General features: G+C 36.8%; 1 protein-coding gene across 8 annotated transcripts in view; it reads left to right on the top strand.

Annotated features, from left to right (window-relative positions):
• The window catches only part of Tenm1 (teneurin transmembrane protein 1), a 901303-nt gene that overhangs the window by 757042 nt on the left and 124304 nt on the right, over window positions 1–19957 (top strand). For all 8 annotated transcript variants that reach the window (XM_011251006.3, XM_006541491.4, XM_006541492.4 and 5 more), the window contains 2 exons: window positions 7849–7992; window positions 14421–14670. In XM_011251006.3, the coding sequence (XP_011249308.1) occupies window positions 7849–7992; window positions 14421–14670 (394 nt within the window). The remainder of the gene's footprint in view (window positions 1–7848; window positions 7993–14420; window positions 14671–19957) is intronic.

The following is a 19957-nucleotide window of genomic DNA, read 5'->3' as shown; positions in this document are numbered from 1 at the left end:
TCAACTTATAATTTCATGTCTGTACAGTGGCATCAAAACAATGTGCATTCAGTAAGAGCCATACTTTGAATTTTGATCTTCTGGCTAGTGATATATAGTCCCACATTCTCTGGTGTCGCTTTTAATCACTCAATTAAAAGAGTAAATAACTGATATTATACAGTGTTGCTAAACTCTGATATACAGAAGGTTAAATGTGTTAAATACCTTTTTTACTCCAAATATGTTCAACGTGCAAACAGAAGACCATTGTTAGGCAAGGGGATTCTCTAGAGTAGTTCTTCTGCTCTCATCTGGGCTTTCACTTTTCTTGGTTTCAGTTACCCAGTGAACTGAAGTCTGAAAATATTAAATGAAAATTTCTAGAAATAAATACTCCATGCAGTTTTAGACTGCATGCCATTCTGAGCAGCATAATGATATCTCTCCCCATTTCATCTTGCCGAGACAAGAATAATTTCAGGCTAGTGCGATGGCTCAGCTAGTAACCTGCTTTACATGCAAGCCTGGTGACCTTCCCTGAGTTCCATCCTTAGATGGATCAAGGCACAGGTAAATGGAGAGAGCTGACCCCACAAAGTTGTCCTCTGACCTCCATGTCTTCAGTATGGCACATACATACACACAAACTCTATGCATACCTAACCATAATTTTGAAAAACAAGAAAAGAATCATCTTCCTGTCCAGCATATCCATACTGTAGATACTAATGGGCTATTAGTGTCACATAGAAGAGTCAGTTATCAAATCAACTGCCATGCTATTGGAGCATTTGTGTTCAATTAATGCCTAATTTACTTAATGACTCCAAAGCACAAGAACAGTGGTGTGAAACAGACACCACAGCATGAAACGTGGAAGGATGGATTAACTCCGATTACGTGTGTGACAATGCTGCAGGGCACAGAGATAAAAATACCAGCATAAAGGTTTGCAACTGTCCACAGATTCAGGCTATCCACAGATGCTCTAAGAGGTCTTAGAACATGTTCCCCAAAAGTGAGAGAGTAGTAGTATAATTTACTAGGTAGACATCTTCTCTTTGTCTCCTCCATCCAACATGAATTCCCTCATTAGAATCACTCCTAATGGTTCACTGCTAATAATACAGATTTTCTTCTTGTAACACTTACCAAAGCATATGTAAGTTTGTGTGTGCTATTTATTTTTCTTTCATATTTTTTCTTTCACTAGCATATATAAGCTGTGCCAGGAGGAATTCTGTTTTATTCTGTTTTATTCATTCCCATATCCCCAGTGTCCCATACAGTGCCTGTCAACAGGAGGTACTCAATAAATATTGCACATTTGTTGAATGATTGAACAAACAAATGAATAAAATGAGAAGTGACCCCTTAGTCTTGCCTATGTAGTGGAGTGATGTGGCTCCACAGTAAAAGGCAGACACAGGCACACAAAAGAACTCCCAAATATGTATATGATCCCAGAACATCTCTCTGGTCTTTATGCAACTAGACTTGTACAAGGCATCTGGGAAACAATGTTACAACACTGGGTTTTAGTATACAAGACCTATTATGAAACAGTTGAATAGCTCTTAGATGTGTTTTATACTTCTTCTATTCTTCCAATTGCATATGTCCTAACATTATCATCTTGCATAACCCATTTTGTGAATGGATAAGGTGTATATCCTAAAATATTAATACCATCCAAGTCAAATCCACTGAGTGGCTAAAAGAATAATGTATCATTATCAGGTTGAATTTAATTTAGGACCACAGTGATGACTCAACATTGGGGAATCTATTGTTTTAACTCACTATCTTAGAAGATTAAAGTAGGCTCCACCTAGCAGCTGACACGGAGAGTTACAAACACCCACAGCCAAACAGTGGATGGAGCTTGGGGACTCTTATGGAAGAATAGACAGAAGGATTACTGGAAGAATAGGAACTCCACAGGAAGACCAACAGAGTCAACCAACCTGGACCCTTGGGGCTCTCAGAGACTGAACCACCAACCAAAAAACATACATGGGCTGAACCTAGGCCTCTCCACTCATATGTAGCAGATGTGCAGCTTGGTCTTCATGTTGGTCCAGAACAACTGGGAAGGGAGCTATCCTGAAAACTTTTGCCTGTATGTGGAAAATGTTCTTCTACTTGGACTGCCTTGTCTGATGTGATATGCCAGGGTAGAAGAATACCCAGGGGGCCCCACCCTCTCAGAGGAGAAGAGGAGGGGGATGGGTTAAGGATTGTGGGAGGGGGTGACTTGGAGGAAGGTAGTGAAGTGGAGGTAAAGTGAATAAGTAAAAGAATTAAATTTAATTTAAAACAAAACTCTATGACTAATTTTGCAAATCCTGAAAAGGCACTCAATATAAACTCATTACCTGATAGAGACAGTCTTAATAAATTAGAAGTTATATATAAACAAAGCATTTTAGGCTATCAGTGTGTCAAATCAAGTACTATAATAAATTACTAGAGAATAGGAAAAAATACAACTCTGAGAGCACATACTTATAGTAGGTAACACTTTAGCAACATAATTTTAGTCAGTTGTTATGGCCTTTCTTTGGTTCTGTGGGTATTCTGTGTCATTTTCTGGTTTTGCTTTATCAGAGCTTTAATGAAATATTTACTGTTCAATTAAATGACTTCTCTCGGAAAAAAAAAACTTTCATTTTCTTAGTTATTTTTAAATGTTTACGAATTATTTCTAGATGTATTTTGAGTTCATGAAGGTAACATATATATTGTTTCCAGTGACTACCAGACTACTTTTAATTATATATGACTTTCGTAAACGTAAGCATTATGGATTCTGAAGCCTCTGCCTGAAGCTAGTGAAAACCATCTGCTTTAATCTTGTCCTATTTCACATATCGCCTTCGTTGCACTGTATCTTTACCTTGGCTGCTTACTGTCAATCCCTTATTCTTGCCACTATAGATGAATGGTACAGTCCTTACACTGGATGTCAGTGATAGTATGGCCCCTTAGTCTTCTTTTATTTATTTTCACTTATTTGTATTTCATGTGCATTGGTGTTTTGCCTGCCTGTATGTGTGTGCAAGGGTGTCAGATCCTCTGGTACTGGAATTACAAACCATTGTGATCTGAGCTGCCATGTCGGTGCTGAGAATAGAACCTTGGTCCTCTAGAAGAAAAGCCAGTACTCTTAATCACTGAGCCATGTCTCCAGTCCCCCCTTTTGGGCTTCTTATAGTCCACTTGTGATAAAAAAAAAAGTGATGATGCCCATATAGACTGAACATTAAGAAGGTTTTGGTTTTGTTTGTTCATTTTTAATGCCTCAGAGAGAACAAGCTAGTCTTTCTTATTCAATCTTCTTTATAAGCCAGTGTAACATTTTCAAGAAGACTAACAATGAAGTCAGACATGTGCCCCTGTGACTAAAAGACACAGCCCTCTGCAATAATGTGTATCATGACAACCAGTGACCTGTGCTTAGCAAATATTTGCTTATTGTCTCTGCATGAATGTGAGGCAAAGAATACAGAAAGACAGAACTCTAGGTGGAATTAAGGGTGTCACAAAGAAGGGGATCACATGGCTCAAAGAAATTATTCTTCCACATTGATTTTTTCAACTGCCTTTTTAGTATATTCACACCAACACGAGGCCCTGTGCCAAACCCTGTGTCTAAACCATTTCTATAGTCCTTCTGAAATACTGTTGAATTATTGTTTTCTTTCTTATTATCCTAGCTTTGCTAGTCTCACTTCAGAGTGCCAGAGGCTGTATCTGTGACTTATACAGCACTGTGTTAATGATCAAATACTATAGGGAACAGGCCAGGAACTGGTCATGGTCCACTCTGTTTACTTAGCATGGCAACTTTCATGGTCTTGAGCAAAATGTTGTGTCAAAGCTTAGCATTTTTAGCACTAGATCCAATATAAATCCCCTTTCCCTATATTTAATTATACAAAAAGACCGGAGCTTTAGTGCATGGCAGTGCATGGCTTCATGAGAAGCTGAAGATTGCGCTGCTGCTGCTCTTGCCATATTTGTATTTATTGCTTTTTGAGAGCAGTTCAGCATCATAGAGTGAAACTTTTCCTTCTCAGAAGCCAATTCTAAGTTCCAGGATTATGCTAAAGCAGGCTGCTGTCAGAAAGAAACCTTGCCTTGTTACTATGAGCAAGGAGTTGCACACAAAAATACACCAACACACAGCCATTCTCATTAAAGTCAGTTGGAATTTTGGACAAGTCTTAAGTATAAATTATAACTTTATTAGCTCATAGAGCTTTCTCGGAAGAAAGTAAATCTAATAAAAATTAGAAGGAACTTATTAAGTGGATGCCTTGTTGCTATTTGCTGTGACTGGGGAGGGGAAGAAAGTAATATAATTGTGGGGTTTGCAGCCAATGCACTTTTTTGTTGTGGGCTAGAGAGCAATTCAGAGAGCAGATAGGAGGAGGTAAAAAGAGTCTGCATGTCTCATTACCATTGCATTTGAGAACTGTTTAATTGATGCTTTATGTAAGTGTTTCCTGCTGCCGAGTTAGGATGGTCTTTAACTGTTACTGAGAGGAGAAAAGCAGGCTCCACACCATCATCAGAGGTCACCAAGGTACACTGCTTATTTGCAAAACTGCACAATCACCTTCCGGAGAAGGGATTCTAGGGGAGCTTACCAGACTTACATTGTACAGAAGGCAGATCCCATAATTGCCAGGCATACTGTGGGGAACGAGATGATGGCTTTAAAGAAACTTGCAATTGTTGTTGTGATTATTTATTAATCAAGACTTTTAAACATTGGCAAGAGAAGCAGAAACCATGTCACTGTATTCAACATTCTCTAACCACCTGATTTTTCCAACATGGGATGCATTGTAATATTTGTAAAGTTGAACTTTCCAAGTACTATGCAAAAGGAGTGAAAATTTGAATCATACAGCATTAATGCTAAATGGGGAATGAAAAGAATTATTTAATACATGTCTCTTTAATCCAGAAATAGTACTTGTATATTACGATAACTAACCATCTAAATTGGTACATTTGTGTATATTTGCAGTTTTCTAGGAAGACTATACATAATATTCTTCACAAGATTCCCAAGTAAAAATGTCATAACCCATAAAATCATAAGGACCATTTTTAATGTCCCTCTCCCAACTTGTATACCAATGAAGAGCCCAACTCCCAGAGATGAAGAAGAACTTGTCTGGGACCCCAAAACTACTTAACAGCAGATCTAAAAGTCAATGGTTTTCTACATTTGATCTTATCCAAAAGACAGAGAAGCGATGATGGTTTTCTTTACTTAGTCTAAAATCAGCTGTTTGTGGTTGTTTTAGCCAGTTGAAGAATTATAATGAAGCCAGTACCAGGAAGCTTGTAGACAGCATTGATTAACAACACAAGTGTAACCAGAGATAACCTTTGAGATTCCTTTTAGATGAGAGATTTTACACCTATCTTCATGAAAAAAAACAAAAACAGAATTATACAAATAGCCCTGGAATGATTCCCATTGAGACATTATCTTCATTTTATGATTAGTAATTGCCCCTGCCCACTGATTACTCTTGAGAATGTTGCTTGGTTGAGACTAAAATAAAAAAAATAAAAACTTTACAGAAATGTGGAGGTGGCTCAGTAGATAAAGTGCCTGTTGTTCATGCATGGAGACCTGACTTCAATCCCTAGAACCCATGTAAAAAGCCACATGTGGTGGCATGCATTTGTAATCCCAGAACAAAGGGGGCATAAAGAAAGAGGATCCTGGGTTTTCTAGTCAGCCAGTTTAGCTGAACTGATGAGCTCGAGTTCACTGAAAAACCACTCCCACCAAAACTAAGGGTGGGCCTGGCCAAATGGCGTAGTTAGTAATGCTGGTTGTAGCCAAGCTTGATGGCCTGAGTTAGATAGATGGAAACCAAGTGGTAGAGAGAGAAAAATGACTCTTTCACATCCTCTAAAGTCCACATGTATAGTTGGAACAGGCACATGTAGATACAATAAAAGAAACCAACAAGAAAATAATTAAACCAACAAATAAATAAAAGATCATTTTAAAATTTGAAAATAATATGGTATAGAGCTACTTATAAAGGCACACTTATGTCAATCTCTGGGCTCTACACATATACAAACATATACAAATGTGTATTCACCACATACACAAAAAAGTTATTTCCCATGAGTCTTAAACAACTGATGGCTGATAGAAGTGCAGTGACACAGAATTGCTTATATAATTTGTGACATCCAGTGAAACAAAAATAAAAATGCGTATTCCCTTCCCTATAACAATATAAAGGGTTTCAGAACCAATAGAAGAAAACTTAATGTCAACTGTAGGGTCTTTCAAATCATAAGCCACACCCAGTGAAAAGTATTGTGATTCCCTACTCCTAAACTTTATTGGATTGAGAGACCAAAAGAAATGTAACCTGCAGCTGGGCTGTGGTAGTGCATGCCTTTAATCCCAGCACTTGGGAGTCAGAGGCAAGTGGATTTCTGAGTTCGAGGCCAGCCTGGTCTACAGAGTGAGTTCCAGGACAGCCAGGGCTACACAGAGAAACCCTGTCTCAAAAAAACAAAAAAAAAAGAAAAAAAAGAAAGGAAGGAAGGAAGAAAGAGAGATAGAAAGAAAGAAAGAAAGAAAGAAAGAAAGAAAGAAAGAAAGAAAGAAAGAAAGAAAGAAAGAAAGAAAGAAAGAAAGAGAAATGTAACCTGCAACTTCAGATTGACCATGCATTTATAAAACTAGAGTCGAGTATTCTCATAATCTTAAGGATGGTTTGACTTCTCTCCATATGGAATACAGAGAGAGAGAGAGAGAGAGAGAGAGAGAGAGAGAGAGAGAAGCAAATAAATTTGTTTTCCTGACTACATAATAACGGCAGTAAACAAAAATGATTAGCATTCATTTTTTCATTTACGATTTGTTATTCTTCCATTGTTTTAAAGATTTGTCTATTTGTTCACTTTACCAGATGTTATAACCAAATAGGAGAGGAAAAACAGAGCTCTCCAAAGTTATCTAAAGATCTAGTAGAGGCTGATACTAGATAGTATCAGATGCCAGACTAACTGGATCTATTTTAAGCTGGCAGTGAGGCAAAAGCACCATTGGGGTGTGCAGAGTAATGAGCCAGTATTCTCAGACCTAGAACATTTAGGTGCTAGAAAGCATTTTGAAATTCAGAAGGCAGAAATCTGGGGTTCCAACAGGTAAGCAGATTCACCAGCTGAGAAAATGGCCATGGCTTGGTGTGCTTGGGCTATACATATTTCAGTAGGGCAAAGACATCTAAGATACCACATTCTGTACTTGCCATTTTAGAGGCATACTAGGGCTCCACATTTAATGCACAACATCTGTGCTTCATAGGAGTTGAAGCCAAATGCTTGGGTGATGTCCCATTGGTACTCTATATGCAAAAGTGAAAGCATAATCCTTACAAAGTAGGATTTACAGTTGCAGCACTCCAAGCAAACTCGGGCCTCTCGGTAAAGTAAAGGCTGTTAGTACAGAAAATATATGAATGAACTAAATCAATTTTATTAGTGTCATATGTACTCAAGTCTTGCATAAGTGTTTCGGTACTCCAAAGTCCATTTCCTGAATGCATTTTGCAATATAGAGAAGTGAAAAACCAGCCTTCTCCTGTACCTTTGTAAAAGTACTAAGGGATTATGTTCTGTGCATGGAATTCTCAGAGAGTCAATGCCATTCTAAGCACAGTTCCATACTATGCCAGGTGGAAGGTGAAATTCCACCCCAAATCAGAAATCATTAGCTGATACAAGGATCACAGAATTATCAACCAATGTGAACATGAGCCAAATATTTTACAATTTTCTAATATGCTATTAACTCTTCTTTTGCAGTGTCTGTGGGATATGAATATGAGATGTGCCCTGAATTTATTCTCTGGGAACAAAGGACAGTCGTTTTGCAGGGCTTTGAGATGGATGCATCTAACCTAGGAGGCTGGTCCTTGAATAAGCATCATATTTTTAATCCTCAAAGTGGTGAGATAATTTTAAAACTTGTGTTAATACTAGTTTCCTAATCTTGTTTAGTACTCATTTGTTGTTGAAAATTTGGTGAAGTGTAAGAGAAAACTCACCTAATTAATACATTTGCTTGTGGGTACTCTATACATTAATGTCGAGTTTGTTTTACTGCTTCAGGCTCAGAACACGCACATCTCTTACCACATCTTCTTAGTTGGTGGTTGAAGCCTTGAGTGAATGAGGGACTCAATCATGAGAAAGGATCACATATGTCCACCCAGTTCACCCTGACTTTTCTATTCTGGTCATGACAGCTTCATTCAAGGGCCTCTGCTTGCTCTCCCAATCCACTTGGAAACTGGCCCTTAGAATTTCTTTCCAGATTTCCTACAAACATATTCTACTTGTAACTTTTCACCACAAAAAAAATTTAAGAAAATCATATTGCTCTCTGTCTAAACAGGTAGTTTCTAAAGGAACCTATACTAGTACATATATTTCAGGTTGCATTTCCAGAAGGCAGAAATATGTCTTTAGTTCGGCCATCCTTCTATTCTTCCTACATTTGTGGGATAAATATGAGTTATTTTGTGATGCCAAGAGCTGCATTTTATGATTCTGACCATGATCTTACTTCATTTGTACATGTAGTGAAAAACAGCTACATAGAAATTTTGATGAACAAAGAGAACCAGATTTGCTCCACCAATAGAATGGCAAATCCTATCCTAGTCCCTGTGTGAGACCCAGGTGAACAAATCCATTACTATATGTCACCAGTACACCTTCTGCTTCCCCTTGAAGAAAGATGCTAAGTTCCATTTCAAAAAAAAAATGTATAGCAAATCTTCAAGCACAGACATAAAATGTCAACTTTTTTTTCAGTTGTCAAAAGGAAAGCCACAGTTTTCAGAGTACAAAAACGAAAGGGCAGATGCCACTTATTAAATTATTAGGGTATTTTTTTTTGTTTTGATTTGAAAGAGTTTGACATTTTAAGCAACCGTTTCTTTTCCACTCACTTTTATTGGCGTATATGGATTGTCTCTTTCAAACGCCTGTCATTGACATTAAACACAAAGTGGGAAATGACCTCAATGGAACCAGCCCCCAGCTGCGTGCTCCCGGTCTTGTATCTTCCTATCATTTGCTTCACATTGATGCTGTGAGAGGGGAGCCATTCAGAAAGCTGGCTTTGGGAACCACACATTGCTTACATTCCTAATTCACCCATAATTACTTCTTAGGTAATTAGGTATGAAGTTGCTTCTGAGAATTTTGAACTGCTTTATTGAAGTATAATTTATACATCATAAAACTTACCCGTTTTAAGTGCACTCTTAAATGATTCTTAGTAAATTTCTACTTGGGCTGTGATCACCAAAACCCACATATGGAATATTTTATCACAACAAAAATATCTCTTGCATTGCCAGCAGCCTCACTAAATCTGCTCTGTTTCGACCTTTCTGATCATTTTGAATTAGAAGGAACCCTTACTATTTTGGATTATTTCTTTCCTCTCCTCCAAAGGACATTTGTTCACTGACCATCTCTTGTGTGGAAGCGTTGTGCTTCTCACCAAGAACAGGCTCCACATGTCAGGAAATAGAACTGAAGCCAGCCCTGTCAGTGCCTTTCAGCTTGACCTTGCATACAAATGCCTGTCTTCGGGTGTTTCTGAAGTCAAAATCCCACCCACAAAGGCAGTTTCAGAAGCAAGAATGATAAATGCAAGGGAGCGAAGTTCAGAACATGGAACACCGATTTAGAAAGCAATGTTCTTCCCCCTCAGGTCAGATGATCTTTTCTGACTGATTAGGGCAGGAACAATGTCTTTCCAAATTCCGCCACTCTGCTTCTCTCACGAAAAAGCCTAACTCTTTAGGCACCCAGCCTTTTTGATCTGAGACAGATAGTAGATTAGAAACAAGAATCTATCTTCCTCCAATTTCCTCTTGCTGGTTAAAAAGACACCTATAATTAGATTGGATGTCTGCTGCCACTCTAGTTTCAGTTTTTCTCTGGCTCCCCAATCATTACACAGTGGGTAGTTTCCAATAGGCACTGTATTCAGACTATTTGTCATTTCAGGGACCACAATTATATTTACCTGACAATTAACCAGAGCTTTTGCAGAAACGGTTGTAAACGCTCAACCTGAGGTACATAGACAGCGTCTGCTTTTATGGTGACAAGAACACTAGAAATGTGCGGCTTTCAACAATGCTACCTCCAAATATAATTGATGATTGAACAGAGTACATATTCTAAAATTATTATTAATTACAGAGAGTAACCATATTTTTATAACATCCTCTAGTGTTTACTAGGAGTTAATTGTCAAAAAATATTAGAACAATCCACGATACTAATTGCACATTATTATCTATCAGAAATAGCAAATTCCCTTAGCCTCCCAAATAGGCCAGTGGTTTGTCAACAATTGGTTTTACTGGGAAAAGAAACAAAGTGCCATTGATCACACTGGCATCTCTCCCATTTTGTGTTCATCCCTTCTCAGTCAAGTAGTTAGAGAAATATGTATTGTGTCCCTTGTTGGTCATAAGTCTGAAAAATGGTTTCTCCTTTGAAATCAGCATAAAGCACCACCCACTGGCTTCCAATGGGAATCTTTTTTTAAAACTTGTTTATTAGCTTCAGGAGAACTTTTGAGCAAGGTAGCAGAAAGGTAGGAGTATAATGTTTTTAAAATGTGCTTACTTTATAACAGTGTAAACTTGGCTCTTTCTGTAGCAGAGAAAGGGAAAACTTGGGGAAGAAAAGGTGTCACCTTCAGTGATATTTCGTTGTCTACTAAAACACCCAGTCCCAAAGAAGTTGGCCTTCATATAAATAATGTGTGTCGTCCCATTTCAAAACAAGCATGCATTGCAGAATAAACTAGAAAGGAAGCAGCAGTAATTGATCAAAATTTCCAGAAACATAAACAAAATATTTTCACAGCAACCTTTTGCAGAAAAATTGGTGTTAAATCATTGTTGCTAGATGGTATGGCCTGGTTCTGTGTAATGGAAGGTTAAACAGATTCTTGAAACAACGAAAACACCCTTCAAAATGATCTATTTTTCCAGGGCAATACAAAAGGGGTTTGCCCATTTTTGTTTTGATTGCTTCAGCTTTAAACAGAAATGGTAATTTCAGTACATGGGCACTTTAGTACCTTGCATGAAAGCAAGACATCAATTGTAGAGATGTAATCAGAAAGTACATTGCCTTATGCTTTATTTCCTTTAATCATTCTTCTTTTTTGATGGAGTACTGGGCTTTCTAATCGAAAAGGGGAGTTGTGGAATTGCAGGCTTAGAAGAATGGGCTAGAATAGCCATCTTTAGGTTTTAAATTGCTAGGAGCCTGGTAATAACATGTCATTTTGAGGGCAGTTGTTAACTATACCATTATATTGATATAAAAAATGGAGATCTACCTGTGCAAATAGATGTTAATAGTAAATCGCATATTTCCAAGCCAATAATTGGAAAGATTTTTGAATAGTAGACCCTATCACGAATTGCTGAAGTAGTGACATACTAAACAGTGGTTTCCTCAATTACTAACGAATGTATCATACTCTCTCATTGGTCAGATATTCAGCTGACAATCATCAGTCGATTTCTTTTCAATGATGTTATGCAAATACCATTACAGTTTCCTTTACCTCCTCCCATTTCATTAAAATTGAGGTATTGACCACACTACACTTAAATGGTTTTGGAGGGAAATGAAATTCGGTTCTATTAATCATATTGAAATAATTATTCTAAATCATCAGAAATGTCCTTACTGACTAATAAAGTTATTAACAGCTTAATAAGAAGGCAGTGACCATAAAGTTATCCCACAGTTTTGTAATAAAAGATCAGTTTCGTGGAATGTAAACTTATAGCTGCTCTTGTAAATCATGTGTTGAAAAGCTAGCTGGAGTCACCCTGGGAGGGAATACAAACATATTTAAATGTGAAATCCAAAGACCATATGATGGATGGAATTTCTAGTTCCTGAAATTCCCTTTATAGGAATATATTGGTGCCTTGACATGCATATTTTATATTCTTATTTATTTTTACCAGCAATGTTCCGATCTCAGAATGATCAATAGTTTCTTATGTAGAGCTGGAAGTTGGAAGAGAACTGGAGAAGACGTTTCAGGAAGCATTTAGGGAGAATAACAGATAGTGTGGGGATATAGATATCAAGGAGCAAGAGAGGAAAAATAAGGGCATACAGTATAACTGTATCCATTCATTTGTCAGTCTGACACATTTCATGCCTTCTCTCAACATGGATGTTTCACCTGCCCTGACTCATTCTGGACTGACTTGTGATATTTAGCACAGCAGTACATGTTCCTTGGATTTTCTGCCCAGGCACAGCAGGTTTGCAAAATCATTGAAATTTGAAAAAGGAAACTACAAGAGACTCAAAGCCTATTTTCAGCATTTACTGAGTACTTTATAAAAACTTGGCCATGGGGATTGGAACTAAAAATATAGAAAAGAGTAAGACAGAAGGCGTGCCTTCAAGGAGTTCATTCATATTACAATGGGGAAGATAGAGAAGTGGGGAAAATCTATCATACAGTGTGATGAGTGTTACAAAAGAACTATGGAAAGCAAAGTACAGGCACACACAGAGGAGAGTGACCAATTCTGCCTGGGTGGAGTATTAGGGAAGACATAAAGTGAGTTCTGAAGTTAGTTCCCTCAGACAAAACTGAAGAGGGAATTCAGGATATGAGACAATAATACACGCAAAATCATAGCAGAAGGGAAGAGTGTGGAAGAAACTATACATTTTTGGTTATGACCAGATATGGGAATGCAAACAAAAATGTAATGAGAGAGAAAAAAATTCTCACAGAATATAGGAATGCCAACCAACACATAGTTTGTATGCCTTATCAATAATGAATGCACTCTATTACATGATGGATAAGTACATATTTTAAGGTTTTAATAATCTCTGTACCAGGGGTATGGACAATGGTTGGCAGATGGGTATGCCTGAAGATCAGGAAAACTGAACTAAGGCAGTAATAGGAACAGGGGGAAATTTTCAGTACATTTAAGGAGGTACTCTCAATGGGGATTACTAATTAGTTAGGCTTAGAGAATGAAATGAAGTGAAGAGGCATCACGATGACCAGATTTCCAAATTAGGTAACTATATACCAGAGACAATGCACATGGGTCGGTTTTTAAAGAGAGAGGAAGGGAGGAGTTTGGTAGGAGATACAAAAAAATATAATGAGCTCAGTTCCAACCCTTTTTCATTTTGAGGTAGCTGTAGAACTTCCAAGGCAAAAAGTCTAATGAGAAAATACGTGTTGCAGGGTCCCCAATGAAGGAGCTAGAGAAAAGACCCAAGGAGCTGAAGGGGTTTGCAGCCACATAGGAGGAACAAAAATATGAACTAACCAGTATCCCCAGAGCTCCCAGGGACTAAACCACCAATCAAAGAAAATACATGGTGGGACTTGTGGCTCTAGCTGTATATGCAGCAGAGGATGGCCTAGTCGGTTATCAATGGGATGTGAGGCTCTAAGCCCTGTGAAGTTTCTATGCCCCAGTATAAGGGAAAGCCAGGACCAGGAAGTGGGAGTGGGTTGGTTGGTGAACAGGAGGACTGGGGAGGGGATAGGAGGCTTTCAAAGGGGAAACCAGGAAAGGGGATAACATTTGAAATGTAATAAAGGAAATATATAATTTTTTTTAAAGTGCATGTTGGGTAAAGACTTCAAACAGAAGAAAACTTTAGCTAACTTTGATGGGAGCCAAAGTCGTGGGTAATTACCTAAACTGAATGGTTAAAAAACATTTTCATAAGTCAGTGTCTCTAGTTTTGGCAATGATGTAGTGAGATATGATCGACAGGCATAGAAAGTTCACGTCTCTTTAGTATAGCTTTGAAATTCAGTGTAGCAGTGGGATTTTTTTCCTTCTCATGAAAGCACATTACCATCCTGATTGTGTCTTACTCGGGCCAATGTTAAGATGAATGGAGATTCTCTTTTTCTGGACAAATTGCATCCTGAGGATAATTTGGAGTCAGGCAGATGAAAATGAGGCATCAAGAGAGCCAACCAAAAATGAAAAATCAGTCACACCAAATCTACAGGACTGAATAAATGCAAGAGCATTGAAAGTTATCAAATACTTTATTATAGACTTTGGAATCAGTATTACAGAGACTGTTTGCATTTTCCCACTTCGCAGAAAGACAAACTGAGGCAAAGTGTTATACCACTATTTGTTATAGTTATGCATTTAAATAAAATTAACAGTAATATGATTCACACTCAGATTCTCCCATAAGACCAAAGCTCCCTCCTGTTTTGAACTCCGAAAGAACTTAACTTTTGGCAAGAGATTTGTTTGGCAAATACTTTTCTAATTTTTGTTCCTTCTTTTTACTGTGTCTAGGAATTATTCATAAAGGAAATGGGGAAAATATGTTCATTTCCCAGCAGCCCCCAGTCATAGCTACCATAATGGGCAATGGACACCAAAGGAGTGTAGCCTGCACTAACTGCAATGGTCCAGCCCACAACAACAAACTCTTTGCTCCTGTCGCCTTAGCTTCTGGTCCTGATGGTAGTGTGTATGTTGGAGACTTCAATTTTGTAAGGCGAATATTTCCTTCAGGAAACTCTGTTAGCATTTTGGAACTAAGGTAAGGTTCTTCTAATCTCTGTATTTGCTTATATTTCAAAAGAATAAGATCATGTGAAGAAACAAGTTATAGTCAACAAAAGCACTTAGTTATTTTGGAGTAATTTCTCTCCTATTTGTTGTCCAATGAGAAGTGGTTAGCTCTGAAACCATATATACAAATAACAAAAGTGGACTCAGAAAGTTGTATTTGTATATATGTGGGCATATGCACACATGTACATATATATGTGTGTATATATATACATATATATATATATATGTATATATCAATAATAATAAAGAAAGAGGTTATCAGCTTAAGAGTGGGAAGGAATATAAGATGGTTCCAGGGCAGGAAGCAAGGAAAGGCTGGAGGGAGGAAAGAAAAGAGGGAGAGTAATGTAATTCTATTCCAATGTTTAAAAGCCCCAAAATATATTTAAATTAAAAGACTGTTACAAATAATGAAACTACAATTTAAAACATATTTTTTCAAAGCATAGAGGAAGAGGAGTAATCTTCAAATTGGTGATTTGAAGAGCGGGGAAATCTGGTCATCCCTGAACGTGAGGTTTCCCAGTCTGCATGAATTTTAGTACCTCCAAGCAACTAAACATAAGTTGCTTAATGCTGGCCACTGTCAAGCTAATAAAAGTTACCTGTTCCATTGTTGCTGGCAGCAGTATCACCAGATTTAAAGGGGTTTTCCTGCCCTTTGAAGTCATTTAATATAGAAGAACATTGAAGTCTGTTGTCTCATGGCATCACAAGGAAGGAAGGAGACACCTTCTACCTTTGAAAGCATAACTCAATGATGGTTAAAGCGTCCCATCTTTAGATTTCTGCCCTCTGTTCTAAGTGTGTTCTTGAGAGTACAAAGAATGTTAATACGTTTTGTAAAGAATTTATACCATTTTGCTCTGCTATGTTCTGAAATTGCATAAAGATTCCAACTAAATAAACCAGGGCTTAATCAGCTTACTTCTTCCCTTTCTGTGGCTATAAGACAAACTATATGTCCTTTGGAGTTCACAAAAGAGAAAGCATCCGTTCCGATCCCATTGGGAATTAAGACAGCTGCTTCACTCCTGAGGAAATTAGTAGAACTTCTTTCTAATCTGTTATGGCATATTTATCCATGACACATGACTCTGGAAATTAAGGCTAAAATTTCTCCATATTCCAAAGGATTTTGGTGTCACCTTTTGAATTATTCCATACAATTTTTGCTTCGAGAAACACCACAGTGATGTCAAAAAATAGTAACTGATAGAGACAACAAATTATAAAGCAAATGTAGGTACCCAAGTCTATTGAGATGCTTTGCATCCTTTTCATTTACCACTTATCTTCACTGTGGTGAAGGTTTGAATTTACTTGGACATTCCTCGAAGGTTTTCACATTTCCATTCCTGCTTTGAAATCCGCCTCCCTTTTCTCAAACTGAGTTATTCTTTCACACCTAGTTTGGGAAATGTAGTCCCAAGCCACCATCCATTTTCCACATTAATTCACTCTAGTTTTAATACATTTCTTAATTATAATTGCAAATGCTGTCATATGGAAGAAAGCTGCTAAATCCCTTGGCTAATGAAAAATAGACTGTGAAGTTAAGACTTTGTAAAGACAAAGCACATCCAAAAAGTCTACAGGGGTACTAATTCATAGCACCTTAACCTGATCAAGTATTCATGGGCCTCACAATGTCAGACCTCTTGGAGATTTCTCATTTCTAGGAGTATATCTCTTTGGACATCAGTAGAAAGTCAACAGGAAGTCTAAGATAGCTCCACACTTGGATTTGAAAACTGCTTATGGAATATACTACATGGTTTTCATAATCGTAGGGGTATTTTATTAGCATGATGCCAAATGGATAGAAACACTGAGCAATTCATTCAACAAATAGGCTGTCAGATAATAAAAGTCCTATTCTTACAGAGCTGGTCTAGTTACTCCTATAAAATGCCTACAATATAGAATAACTACATATCTTCATCAAAGGAAAATTATTAAAATCTATACACACAAACCAAAAATTATATTACTAGAAGGAATTCCAAACTGAATTTATTCCTTTCCTTTGTAATTTAAGTGTAAATTTACCTAAGGTGGAACAATTCACTCTCATCGATGAAATTCACAGTTAAGGACTCTCAACAATTCATGAATTTGCATTTTATTACAAAGTACCCTGTAGCCTTCAACACAAGGTCATCTAAAGTATAAAATAAAATAACTTGACATCTACATGCAAAGTGATTTCTATTGCTGCAAAAAATTTCATTTCCGCTCTGTTGTCCAAAACCTGTATCATTCTTCATTCCAGTATTCACTACACAACATGTTGTCATACATCTGTCTTCAAAGTGCAGACGCATGAACATATATGAAGTCTGTTTTTCCTTGCTTAGCCTATCACTCTATTTGGCTTTTCTGAGATATGATCCTACAAAATTTCTTAACAGTTTTGGTCTGTCTCAGGTTGCTCTGAGAATCTACTCCAAGCTAAGTACTCTCTCATAAAAAGAATATACCATCCAAAATTGTTCCCATAGCTTAGCATGGCATCATTTTCCCTCCTTTTTAGCCTCCATGCTCCCACCAGCCTGCCAGCAACCATTTCTGTAATGAGTCATGGTTAAGAGTGCCTTTTAAATAAGAGACAGACTTTTTGTGTCCTTCTCAAGTCTAAAACTCCTCTGATTGGCCATCACAGAAATAGGATAGCTAAATATACAATATCAAATAAGTCCCTATTTGACTATAGACAAAATCATCAAACAAGTTCATGTCAGCACACATTAATTGTCATATTTATACAGAAACTAATGTAGTTCTTACAACAATCATCTTTTTATTGAAAATAGATTCTTCTCTCATACCATACATCCCAACCACCGTTTCCCTTCCTCCCATTCCTCCTACCCCCTAATCTACCTTCTTCTCCAGATCTATTGCCCCTACAATTTCCCCTTCAAGAAAGAGCAGGTCTCAAAGAGATGACAACCAAACAGGACAAAACAAGATACAATAAGACAAGGTAAACGCCCTCATATTGAGGTTGGACAAGGCAACCCAGTAGGAGGAAGAGTTCCAAGAGCAGGCAAAAGAGTCAGAGAAACATACACCCCTACCTTTAGAAATCTCACAAAACACCACTTTAAAAAGTCTGTACTGATTAGTAGCTTATGTGTATAAATGAAATCATTTGCTTATCATTGGTGCCTTTATATATTTGTTATTACTGTCCTAGATGTACATTTCTGGGAAGAAATAAGGTGATTTTAATAAGGCCTATCTAACTTTAGAACTAGAATATTTATTAGATTTTACTATGTTTAAATAGAAACTTAATTTTATGCCAGTTTTGGTGGTGGTGTTCAAGTCAATTAATTCAATTTCTCCTACTTTAAGTACATTAGTTATTTTATCTCACTGAATAATTTTTTCTTGGAAATTCAGACTGATATAGTGATTATGTTTGTTATATTCAAAATTGTGAATAGAGGAACAATGTCATGATCAGGTTATTACAGAAAGGGCAGAGAACTCTCCTATATCTTGACTCTTTCAGATTATACACTATATAATTTACTCTGTCCTCTACCACCTTATATGTAAAATTGAATCCAACTTTGCACTTCAAACATCTGTTTGCATGTCTCATACGGAGATCCATATCTGGATCATTCTTGGCTCAGTATTTGATGACTTTGGGGGAGGACATAAAATTTGTCCCAAATGGAATACTCCTATATTCCCCACTTTTCCATCCTTTTATTCCATATTTGACCATATTTAATAATTGCAGATTCCACTTGGCCTTTCAAAGACTGGAAGACTATATAGTCTTCTAATCTTATTCCAGTCTATCCAAACCATCCTCCTCTGAGCTTTCTTTTCTCTGATTTCAGTAATCACTTCATTTAATTGGTTCCCAGTCATCTCCCATGTCTGCTATAGCCATTCCTCATGAACTGAACAGGACAAGAAAGAAATTTTCAATGATATTTTTATTGTTAAAAATTTGCCAAGTGAAACATTACTTATTATTTAAGTCTATAGTAGCTCTTTCCTGGTTTCCTGTAGTCTTGGTCTACAAATATGATCCTTAATGCTTTCTTCTAGTGACAGTCTCAAGTAACATAATAAAGAACTGAAGCTTACAAGGTCATGTAACTCAAGTGTTTCAAAATCACATTTTCTGAAGACCTCTGAAGATATCAAATTTAAGATATAAAGTTTGAGTCTTGATCTCCCTGTGGATTTGCTTATTGTTTTAAAATGTTTGTGTGTGTGTGTGTGTGCATGTGTGTATGCATATATAATGTATATATGCATATTTTATTAGTACAAAATTGATATCACAGATTTGAGAATTTAATGTTTATTGGAAGAATCCATGAATATATCATGTCCAGTATATGCATCATATTTTGTCATTTATAATTTGCCTAAAATTTTCAATACCCAGAAAGTTAAATACCTCTTCATCTTTAAATATATTTGTGAAAGAAATAGAAGGGGGAGAAAAAGAAGGAAAGAAAAAAAGAATTTTTCTTTATGATAAACTTAAATCATGAAGTATCTCTTTATTAGCAAATTCTAGAATCTGAAGAATCACAGAAATAACTTCCTTCTATTGGAAAGGTTTTCACAAGTATATATTTAACTGTCTGAGCTTTCTGAGCTTTCTCTTCTTCACATACAATGTTCAACTATATCTCATCAATTATGACTGCTACTTTTCTCCTTTGATCTTGGTTAGCCTCAGGGTCGCTTTTTGCTTTTCCTAAAACTAATAAGGATAATTAGATAAGTAAAAATAGAAAACACCCTACCAAGTACTTTGTATGAATTCAAATATGCAATATACCCTAGCTCACTTCTCATCTTCTAATTTTACAATGCTATTAGAAAAACCATTAGGCATGACTGGAAGTGATTTGTTCTTTATAGAAACCTCATACTTCTATTTTTTCAAAATTCAGTTATTCTCAAGATATTTATTTTGTTGTTCCATTAAAATTGAAAGAGAAAAGAAAATAAGAGGCTAGAAAATATATCTTGGTACCTTGAGCAATTTGGACTCGAAAAATGTCAACATGACATGAAAATTTCTCTAGATATTTTACTATTTCTTTTCCAGTGACTAGTTAATATTTCTTGCATTGCTTATAGGACTTGACTCCTGTCATTGGTTGGAAATGGGGGAGACTTGGAATAGCACCCACTTAGGAGCAGTTAAACCTGCCAAGGGGTGCTGAAACTTATAAAAACTCTTCTAAATGATCAAACAGATT

Source organism: Mus musculus, chromosome X (assembly GCF_000001635.26).
Source record: "Mus musculus strain C57BL/6J chromosome X, GRCm38.p6 C57BL/6J".
Lineage (NCBI taxonomy): Eukaryota > Metazoa > Chordata > Mammalia > Rodentia > Muridae > Mus > Mus musculus.
This window is presented reverse-complemented; position numbering and strand designations above follow the sequence as displayed.